Source organism: Haliotis rufescens, unplaced genomic scaffold (genome assembly GCF_023055435.1).
Source record: "Haliotis rufescens isolate VD_foot unplaced genomic scaffold, xgHalRufe1.0.p SCAF_109, whole genome shotgun sequence".
Taxonomy (NCBI): domain Eukaryota; kingdom Metazoa; phylum Mollusca; class Gastropoda; order Lepetellida; family Haliotidae; genus Haliotis; species Haliotis rufescens.
The window spans coordinates 377,004-389,310 of NW_025963790.1; the positions used below are offsets into that span (position 1 = coordinate 377,004).

The window sequence follows — 12,307 nt, forward strand, 5'->3', positions numbered from 1 at the left end:
CGTTTCCATATTTCTAAAAGATGGTCAGTGACATTGGTGTCGATTGCAGTGTTTCAAAACCGATATTGTTGTTTCTTTATATTTGATAACAAATTCCATCCGTTTTAGCTATAATAACGGTAACGCTATTTTTCAAGGCATTATCATTTGCAGAAGCCCTCGGTCTTTTCAACTGCCCTCCTTCGTCGGGCAGTTGGGGCGGACGATAGCCTAGTGGTTTAAAGCGTTCGCTCGTCACGCCGAAGACGCGGGTTCGATTCCCGACATGGGTACAATGTGTGAAGCCCATTTCTGGTGTCCCCCGCCGAGATATTGCTGGAATATTGCTAAAAGCGGCGTAAAACTCACTCACTCGTCGGGCAGTTAATAGAAGACCTCGGGCTTCTGCAAATGATAATGCCCTGAAAAATAGCGTTACCGTTATAATAACTATAGTAGGCGACAAGACTATACAGTAATAACTATTTCAGCTGCAAGACATACGGAAATAATTATACTAGTCTACAAGGCTACATGACTATTTATAGTACGCTACAACGCTATACAGTGATTACCAGATTAAGCTTAAATAGTTTATGACTATGCTAGACTAAAGTTTTAGGACACTACGGGAATAATGTAAGCAGATACAACACCAAACACTACATCACTACAAGACTCTACAGTAATATTTATGTTAAGCTTCATGACTTACAGAAATAAATATAGTAGACTACAATTTAAGACACTACAGGAATAATTATAGTACGCTACAATACTCTACAGTAATAACTATATTAAGCTACAATAGTTACGGAAATAATTATGGCAGACTATAATTTTAAAACTCTACAGGAATAATTATAACAGACTACAACACGAAACACTACAACACTACAAACCTACAAGACTCTCCAGTAATAACTATATTAAGCTACAATATTTTACAGGAATATTTATAGTGGGCTACGCCACTCTATAGGAATTTCTATAGTTAGCCACAAAACTACAGACTTGAAAAATGATATGCACAGTGATTTTATCAGTAGCAAATGCTGACATTGATATAACGGTAAGAACAACCTTCTGCTTTGTAACTTACCCAAAGGTATTATTTCAGTGAAACATGAATAATCCTTAATCTACATTTGAGAATTCATTTTGACAATGCACCTGAAATTAAGTCATCTTCTTGTACATAGTTCCAACACAGACCTGTGATGTTTGATGAAGACAGAAAGTCACGTACGGTGTGTGTACGCCAATCAATGACGTAATAAATGTATGAGTGGATGAGTGTGGTTTTAAGCCGCCTTTACCAATATTCCAGCAATATGACGGCTGGAAACACCAGAATGGGCTCCGCACATTGTACCCATTTGGAGAATCGAATGTACAACCGCTTTGACCACGGGACTTTTATCAGCTTACAATTGCAAGAAACTTTAACATATTCAAAAACATAGTGGATACAATGAGTTAAAAAGGTTGATTTTGTCACCATATAGTTACAGGCAAGTCCCTGACCCAAGGTGACTTGTACAATAGGTTTGTACTGTCGGTGTCTCCCTGACCCAAGGTGACTTGTACAATAGCTTTGTACTGTCGGTGTCTCCCTGACCCAAGGTGACTTGTACAATAGGTTTGTACTGTCGGTGTCTCCCTGACCCAAGGTGACTTGTACAATAGCTTTGTACTGTCGGTGTCTCCCTGACCCAAGGTGACTTGTACAATAGGTTTGTACTGTCGGTGTCTCCCTGACCCAAGGTGACTTGTACAATAGCTTTGTACTGTCGGTGTCTCCCTGACCCAAGGTGACTTGTACAATAGCTTTGTACTGTCGGTGTCTCCCTGACGCAAGGTGACTTGTACAATAGCTTTGTACTGTCGGTGTCTCCCTGACCCAAGGTGACTTGTACAATAGCTTTGTACTGTCGGTGTCTCCCTGACCCAAGGTGACTTGTACAATAGGTTTGTACTGTCGGTGTCTCCCTGACCCAAGGTGACTTGTACAATAGGTTTGTACTGTCGGTGTCTCCCTGACGCAAGGTGACTTGTACAATAGGTTTGTACTGTCGGTGTCTCCCTGACGCAAGGTGACTTGTACAATAGGTTTGTACTGTCGATGTTCACATCTTTGAAGGCCATCAGTTTGGTCACAGATTTGCTGATGTTAACTAATTATTAAAGAAAAACCACTTTCCGAAAAAACTAAAATCAGCCCTTTTGGGGCATTTTAAACTTACCTATGCTTTAAGTGTTGTCATAAGTCCCAACAATCAAATCTACGTTCATACCGAACATGCTTGAAACGAACTGACAGATATAAAGAACTGTTATTTGGGTCGAACTAAAATTAGTGGTCCCTTTGAGTTCGTTATAACCGTAGTTTACTGTATTTCATTTGAAACATTCTCACAATGTTTCTACGCTTGTCAGCACCATATATACCCTTGTTCTTGGTTTTCACCAAGGTGGTCATTTTCTGAAGATCTGTTACTTTCGACTTTCCACCACATGAAGCAGACAAACCGTGACTGGAATACTGTTCAAAGCGGAGTCAAACCCAACTCACTCACTCTTGTACCTGTTATGTTCCAACATGTTGTTTCCACCATTATCATCAACGAAATGGCCTTCGTGTAATCTAGACATAATCTAGACACACACAAAAGGAGAAATAAACGTTTTTTTATGTCCGCCGATGTAATAACACCTTCTTGGGTAAGAAAATCAACTCAGGTTCCACTTGATTTGAGTTGACTGTACACCAAATAATAAAGGTGGGAAATGATCAACGTCGAGAGTTTGAGTTTGAATTCATTTATTATTGAAGCAATTTAATATTCAGCGTCAGAGAAGCCCATAAAACAAGAGTAGTGTTCAGCATTAATCTGGCAATGATTACAACGCACTAAACAGTACCGCGCTCAGACTATCGTAGAAGTATTACCAGCCTTCTATAACGACGAAATGAAGACTAATAGCTTCAAATTAAATCGACACGTGCGTGCGTAACATCTAATGTTTCATTTAATTAATGACAATGCTAGATGTTTTAGAAATTCATCTCTGATACTGAACGTAAATGTATTACGTTATATTTGAGCGAAAACTGTGCAATTTCGTGTGATAAAATGCCAAATCATATGACCAATTAACTATAAAACGTACAGCCAATTACATAGGGTTGACATGAGGATTATGCTGGAGGTCCGGCCATGACCTTGGAGATGAAGTCCTCGTACTTGACGTTGCCCTCCAGATCCTCTCTCAAGTCTGTGCACTTGATGATGTCGTCCATCTGGGTGTCGGTCAGTCTGTCTCCCAGAGATGTCAGAACGTGCCTCAGCTCAGCAGATGAGATGAAGCCTTGGCCCTCCCTGTCGAATGTCTTGAAAGCCTCCATGAAGTCGGCGTAGGTGCCCGTGTCCTTGATCTGCATGACGGTCTGGTAGATGGGCAGGAACTCCTCCAGTTTGTAGTTCTTCTCTCCAAACTTCTCCACACCTCCGTTCTTCATGATGGTGGTCATGGTAGGGTTGAGGCCCAGACAGTACAACATGTCGCCGGTCTTGGCAGCGTCGACGGCGCCATCACGACCATCCCAGAAATCGAAAAGGTCGAACACTTCGGTGGCTTCTTCAATCTCGTCCTTGGACAGTTTTATTTGTGGAGCCGCAGCCTTTGTGGGCTTTGTTGATTTCGCTGTTTTGGAGGCCTGAAAATATACATTAATTTGTTTTGTAGATTTACAATATTATATGAGGATGTGTTTTCAGGATGTGTTGTCTTTTCTACCTTTACACCTTTGAAAGATGTGGTATGATGTATTACAGATGCATCCAGGGTTTCCTTCATTATTAGAAAACTATCTTTGTGTACTAAGTACATATTCCCAAATGTCTCAAAACCCGCAACTTATAATGTGATTTCCACGTTGCATAACACATTTCACATGTGTAGTTTTTAACGCCATGACACCAAATTTGGTCACAAGGTAATTAAATCGGATTCCTACACATACAGGTTTTATATAGTAAAGAAGGTATTATTTTGAAAATGGTAGAAAAATATGTGAGCTAGGTGCGTGTTTGAGATATTGTAATAAAGAGAGAAATAGCTCTCGCCACTGCAGTAATCACGGCACGTGTGTGGTATTACATACACGGACTTTGCCAAGACAACACTGGCCATTATAGGTATTCTGGGATGTTTACTCATTCCACTTTCTAAGTCTTATCATTTTGTGTACATCAACAGAACCGTGAAGAATATAACTTAGTTCACAAACATGAAAATCCATAGGTTTCAATACAAGTTAACAAAGTCTGCACAGTCCTCCTTGTTCATTGATTATCAGCCTCAAGACCTATCAGCTCAGTGTACTCGTCACGATATGGCTGACATATTGCCGATGTGACGTAAGGCATTAACTCACCCACTCAGTGTAGTGCCCATACAATCATGAACAGTAAATATACAACTGAGTTAGCACAGAGAACACCAGGATGTCATGGCTAGTTCATAAACGTTTAACACATGAGAACAATAAAGATAGTCAAAGAATCAGTCCATAGCGGACCTGTTGAACGGCGTCCCCGACTGTCCATGACGTATAGTATGATGACGTGTCTTGACTCAGCACTGTCGACGTTAGTTGCCTGATTACAACGAATGTAAAAGGATGGTTGATATCGATAATTTTCTAATCTCACTATAGTTACAAACACTATATGAGCATCTTCACCGCTTTACTTTCAAGCAAGGCACCCCAATTAATGTCTGAAATAAGTTTATGAACGTTTTCTGGACCCCATACACCAATATGTAAATAAGTGTGTATTTTGGATTAAACCAAATAGTAAACATTAATATTTAACAGTACCGTCGTCATTTTGTTTAACGAAATTCTTGACTATACAGCGCTACATGTTAACTAATATTGTTCCTATAGAGCCTTGCCGTTTTCTTTCTGGACATATCAAATTTGTCCGATAAACTGCCAGTGTTGCTTGATTATTACAACTATCAGTTCAGTTTTGTAACAATAAAGAATAATAAAAGTCTACGTGAAAATATACAAGACTTACCATGCTGTTTGTCTGTGAGCTGCTTCTGTCTGACTGGAGAAAGTAGGTTTAGTGACTGTTCCTGCACGCGTCTGTATATATACCTACCTTGACCGTAGCGCGCACGAGGGGTGCCCAGGTGGTAGCAAGTTTCTCAGCTGTTCTTACCTAATCCGTTCATTAATTGAGGGTACAATAATTACACACATTATATCATTATGCATGTGCAGGGGCATGCACGGTCGGGGTCTCCGTGGTCTGGAAATATAGTTCGGGGGAGGGGGGGGGGGAGATGGGAGGGGGGAGGGGAGGTGTGGGAGGGGTCGGGTTTGACCAGATGAGCGCATGTGGCAATGAAGGGCCACTAGATGGATGTTGTGAGGAGGCTGCTTGAACATTCTTCTTGTTCAAACATAGATTTATTGGACGCATAATGTGAGAATACTTTCTGACCTACTTTGAACGACAATTTCAGTCTTTGTTTATAGGTAGATACAAACGATGACTTATACACAGCATCTGGAGCAATCTAAACACGAAAACACACAAGAACATAATAATGTTCTGACATCAGATGTCCATGTATGTGTGCCATTATTATCTGTAGATACTAGAAGAGACCATATAACAGATCTAGTATATCGTCTCTGATGCTAGCAACCGGCAATACAGAGCTCATAAAAGGGATACACACAGCTGATAAATACCGTCAAGGCTTAAACAAACATAAACCTATTGCATTATGTAATAAAATCACGTACATGATCAACTATCGTGAAATTAGGTTTCAGCATACACTTTGGCTTCGTCTTACAAAGCATATAGGGATTTGTAAGTTACAAAAAATGAAATTAGTACGCATGGAAGAGGGCTGGTGTTCAACCAGATCAGTGCATGTGGAAATAGAGAGAGCTGCTAAATGAATGTTGTGTAGAGGTCGCATTGACTTTAACTTTCTTCTTGTTTATAAAACTATGACCTTGTGGGGGCTTCTATGATGCAGACATGCCTTGTTACAACCCTTAATGCAAAAATTAATCTTAATGTAAAATATTTTTACATAAAGAGTAAGTTTTACATTAAGGCTTGTAACAAGAGTTAACCCGCAACCCTAAATGTATTTTTTACATTAAGAGTAGTTTTTACATTAAGGGTTGTAACAACGCATGTTTCACCGAATAATTTGTTAGGTTCAGAGGGAATAATGAAAGGAAACAAGGAGAAAATACACAGTTAATAAATATGGATCATGGCTGATACAAATGTAAACCTATTGCATAATGACATAAAACGCCGTACAAGATCCAATATCGTGCAATTAGTTCGAGTACACTTTGGTTTCCCCTTACCTAGAGTTTCTGGATTTGTTGAGTACCAAACAAATAATTAGTTCGCATGGTAACCTAAGTAGAAGATTTATAGAAGAATGGTAACTATTTTTAAACTGGTAGATAAAATAACAAGAAGGATCACTTACTAGACGCTTCGACAAATATTCCATTTAATATATTACAGTCCCTAATCTAGGCTGCGACATATTATGTGTATTACAGTCCTAATCTAGCCTATGATATATTGTATTTATTGCTGTCCTCAATTAAACCTGCGACATATGTATATTACAGACCTTAATCTTGCCTGCGACATATTATGTGTATTGCAGTCCTTGATCTAGCCTGTGACATATTATGTGTATTGCAGTCCTTGATCTAGCCTGTGACATATTATGTGTATTGCAGTCCTTAATCTAGCCTGTGACATATTATGTGTATTGCAGTCCTTGATCTAGCCTGCGATATATTATTTGTCGACGGTATAGTGTCGTTTGCAGTAGGTAACCAACCGAACATTGGTTTTCAACATTTTGTTTCCAAAATGTAAAACCATATTACGTAAGCTATAACCAATAATTTGGAAATTTTGCTTGCTACTCGGCGTAGGCTACAGCCTGCCACAGCCCGCTCCAGGGAGCATTAATAGAATATCCATTCCCTTTTTCCTCTAGACGTGTTAATGCACTCAATCGTAATTATGAACCAATGAGATATTCAGCAAGTGCAAACATTTTCACAATTACCTTCAGAGAATAACCGTTCATGGAAAGTATTTCTTGGCCTCGTTGTACACTGTGTGTTCTATATTATGTGCAGAAGATGAATTGAGAAACGCAGCACCTGCACTGTATAAGAATTTGTAAATAAACAACATCAGCTGTATTAAAGTAGTTAATGGTTAACTATGCGACACAATAAGAAAGATTATAGTAGGCTACAAACTATAAAGGAATGAAAATATTAGGCTAAAAGACTACACAGATGATTATAGTAGGCTACAAGGCTACATGGATGATTATAGTAGGCTACAAGGCTACATGGATAATTATAGTAGGCTATTAGGCTACATGAATGATTATAGTAGGCTACACGACTACATGGATGATTATAGTAGGCTATTAGGCTACATGAATGATTATAGTAGGCTACACGACTACATGGATGATTATAGTAGGCCACAAGGCTACATGGATGTTTATAGTAGGCTACAAGGCTACATGGATGTTTATAGTAGGCTACACGACTACATGGATGATTATAGTAGGCTATAAGGCTACATGGATGAGTATAGTAGGCTACAAGGCTACATGGAGGAGTATAGTAGGCTACACGACTACATGGATGATTATAGTAGGCTATTAGGCTACATGGATGATTATAGTAGGCTATAAGGCTACATGGAGGAGTATAGTAGGCTACAAGGCTACATGGGTGATGAAAGTAGGCTACAAGACTACATAGCTGATTATAGTAGGCTACAAAGCTACATGGAGGAGTATAGTAGGCTACACGACTACATGGATGATTATAGTAGGCTATTAGGCTACATGGATGATTATAGTAGGCTATAAGGCTACATGGATGATTATAGTAGGCTACAAGGCTACATGGGTGATGAAAGTAGGCTACAAGACTGCATAGCTAGTTATAGTAGGCTACAAAGTTACATGGATGAGTATAGTAGGCTACAAGACTACATGGATGATTATAGTAGGCTACAAGACTACATGGATGATTATAGTAGGCTACTAGATTACATGGATGATTATAGTAGCCTACAAGACTACATGGATGAGTATAGTAGGCTACACGACTACATGGATGTTATAGTAGGCTAAAAGGCTACATGGATGAGTATAGTAGGCTACACGACTACATGGATGATTATAGAAGGCTATTAGGCTACATGGATGATTATAGTAGGCTATAAGGCTACATGGATGATTATAGTAGGCTACAAGGCTACATGGGTGATGAAAGTAGGCTACAAGACTACATAGCTGATCATAGTAGGCTACAAAGCTACATGGATGAGTATAGTAGGCTACAAGACTACATGGATGATTATAGTAGGCTACAAGACTACATGGAATGATTATAGTAGGCTACTAGACTACATGTATGATTATAGTAGGCTACAAGACTATATGGATGATTATAGTATGCTACAAGACTGCATGGATGATTTTAGTACGCTACAAGGCTACATGGATGATTATAGTAGGCTACAAGACTACATAGCTGATTATAGTAGGCTACAAGACTACATGGATGAATATAGTAGGCTACAAGACTATACAGCTGATAATAGTAGGCTACAAGGCTACATGGATGATGATAGTAGGCTACAAGGCTACATGGATGATTATAGTAGGCTACAAGGCTACATGGATGATTATAGTAGGCTACAAGACTATATGGATGATTATAGTAGGCTACAAGGCTACATGGATGATTATAGTAGGCTACAAGACTATATGGATGATTATAGTAGGCTACTAGACTACATAGATGATTATAGTAGGCTACAAGACTATATGGGTGATTATAGTAGGCTACAAGATTGCATGGATGATTATAGTAGGCTACAAGACTACATGGATGATTATAGTAGGCTACAAGACTACATGGATGATTATAGTAGGCTACAAGACTATATGGATGATTATAGTAGGCTACAAGACTACATGGATGATTATAGTAGGCTACAAGACTACATGGATGATTATAGTAGGCTACAAAGCTACATGGATGAGTATAGTAGGCTACAAGACTACATGGATGCTTATAGTAGGCTACAAGGCTACATGGATGATTATAGTAGGCCACAAGGTTACATGGATGTTTATAGTAGGCTACAAGGCTACATGGATGAGTATAGCAGGCCACAAGGCTACATGGATGTTTATAGTAGGCTACACGACTACATGGATGTTATAGTAGGCTAAAAGGCTACATGGATGATTATAGTAGGCCACAAGGCTACATGGAGGAGTATAGTAGGCTACACGACTACATGGATGATTATAGTAGGCTAATAGGCTACATGGATGATTATAGTAGGCTATAAGGCTACATGGAGGAGTATAGTAGGCTACAAGGCTACATGGGTGATGAAAGTAGGCTACAAGACTACATAGCTGATCATAGTAGGCTAAAAGGCTACATGGATGATTATAGTAGGCCACAAGGCTACATGGAGGAGTATAGTAGGCTACACGACTACATGGATGATTATAGTAGGCTATAAGGCTACATGGAGGAGTATAGTAGGCTACAAGGCTAAATGGGTGATGAAAGTAGGCTACAAGACTACATAGCTGATCATAGTAGGCTACAAAGCTACATGGATGATTATAGTAGGCTACAAGACTACATGGATGATTATAGTAGGCTACAAGACTACATGGATGATTATAGTAGGCTACAAGACTATATGGATGATTATAGTAGGCTACAAGACTACATGGATGATTATAGTAGGCTACAAGACTACATGGATGATTATAGTAGGCTACAAGACTACATGGATGATTATAGTAGGCTACAAGACTATATGGATGATTATAGTAGGCTACTAGATTGCATGGATGATTATAGTAGGCTACAAGACTACATGGATGATTATAGTAGGCTACAAGACTATATTGATGATTATAGTAGGCTACAAGACTACATGGATGATTATAGTAGGCTACAAGACTACATGGATGATTATAGTAGGCTACAGGACTACATGGATGATTATAGTAGGCTACAAGACTACATGGATGATTATAGTAGGCTACAAGACTACATGGATGATTATAGTAGGTTACAAGGCTACATGGATGATTATAGTAGGCTATAAGACTACATGGATGATTATAGTAGGCTACAAGATTGCATGGATGATTATAGTAGGCTACAAGACTACATGGATGATTATAGTAGGCTACAAGACTACATGGATGATTATAGTAGGCTACAAGACTACATGGATGATTATAGTAGGCTACAAGACTACATGGATGATTATAGTAGGCTACAAGGCTACATGGATGATTATAGTAGGCTACAAGACTACATGGATGATTATAGTAGGCTACAAGGCTATATGGATAATTATAGTAGGCTACAAGACTACATGGATGATTATAGTAGGCTACAAGACTACATGGATGATTATAGTAGGCTACAAGACTACATGGATGATTATAGTAGGCTACAAGACTACATGGATGATTATAGTAGGCTACAAGACTATATGGATGATTATAGTAGGCTACAAGACTACATGGATGATTATAGTAGGCTACAAGACTACATGGATGATTATAGTAGGCTACAAGACTATAGTAATCATTAGTGTGGGGAAGGACAGCATCTCTGTCGCCATGGCGACCAGGCAAGTCGTTCCCCCAGACGGGCAAAACAACACCACATGTTGAGGGTATTGGTTTCCATGGAGATTGCGATGGTGGCGATAACGGCAATGAAGCAAATGATGAAGTAATTACATAAATGGTGATTGGTTCCGGTCGATTACGTCTTAAGATGTAACAGTGCAGCAGTCGGAATTTCTAGGATATCTTTGACATGGGAATCATGTGTATTTGATGATTCGCTGAATAGAGATTATTAGCCGCGTGTGTTTTCGTATCGTAAATGTTATATATTTTTATGAAAATACATTGAAGGTATGCGTGCATTTGGCGAGTTATACGTTTGTGGTGTTTTGTCTCTCGGAATTTCTTTAGTAGCTTCAGTCATACGTGACAATTGATACCGAAAGACGCCTTCAATCGTGACCAACTTGTATATCACTCGGGTCCACTCGGGTCCACTCGGGTCCACTCGGGTCTGACATATGTGAGGTTTGTTCTTGAGTTGTTGCTGTTGTTGTTGTTTAACGCCGCACTCATTAATATTCCAACTAAATGACGGGGGTCTGAAAATAATCGAGTCTGACCAGATAATCCAGTGATTGACATCATGTTTGTTTATTTGCTTGTTTTGTTGTTAAACGCCGCACTCAGCAATATTCAAGCTATATGGCTATGGTCTGTAAATAATCGAGCCTGGACCGGACAATCCGGTAATCATCATGAGCATCGCCTCTTGCGGCAAGCTTAGGTCTATCAATGGAGTAGTTATATATTATATGGAAAATTAATTGAGAAGGAAAGCTATGAAAAGTTTTATAACGTAAAAACGTATAACTTATAAACGTATAAAGTAGATATTTCTATCAACAGCAGAACCCATAAAGTAACATGAGCTTTGCAAGCTCCAACTCCGAGTTTACTGAAAATTTATAATAAAGTTATTTCTTCGTCGCTATCGACGCTTCATTATTTTGGAGCTAAATTAACACCTTCGTAGGGAGAAAGTTAGTCCCTGGAGTAATTAGCTGACCACCAAAATCGAAATAAGATTACAAAACTCCATCAACCGTAAATGTTAACTTAACATAAGGGCGTTTAACATGTTGAGGATTTACAGATCAGAATTAAGACTCGGTAAGTATACGACACAAACGACGTCAATCAATCAATACTTTATTCAGTATGAAGGAAGGTCATAGGTTCATATACAAAACACAGTTTACAAGTATGGTAGTGGCAAAATGCATAATTTAAGCATTGTTTAAAAAATACTTTCTTCTTTCATACGCATGATAAATAAACAGGCATATTCTTTCTGTATCGTTTGTGGAAATTATCTTTGTTAAATGTATGCATAAGTTATACATGTCTTTGGTAAATATTTATTTCTAATAGCATCAAAAGTAGCACATCCAAGTAGAAACTGGTATTCTATACCTCGATCACATGAAGGACAGTTTCTCCTGCACATATCAGTTTTAGCACATACTTTCATTTTTCTCAACCGCCCCCCTCTAAACATAACTATAATATTTCTAAGCCTTAACTCGCTAAT

At 38.8% G+C, this 12,307-nt stretch overlaps 1 protein-coding gene across 1 annotated transcript; it reads right to left on the reverse strand.

Moving 5' to 3' along the window:
- Positions 1 to 2,792: 2,792 nt before the first annotated feature.
- LOC124114894 (myosin, essential light chain, adductor muscle-like) lies at positions 2,793 to 5,212 on the reverse strand. The gene is made up of 2 exons (XM_046475690.2): positions 5,073 to 5,212; positions 2,793 to 3,700 (listed from the first exon to the last, which is right to left on the reverse strand). Exons 1-2 carry the CDS (start codon positions 5,073 to 5,075, stop codon positions 3,182 to 3,184), a joined length of 522 nt encoding a protein of 173 aa, XP_046331646.1. The 5' UTR covers positions 5,076 to 5,212; the 3' UTR covers positions 2,793 to 3,181.
- Positions 5,213 to 12,307: the final 7,095 nt, after the last annotated feature.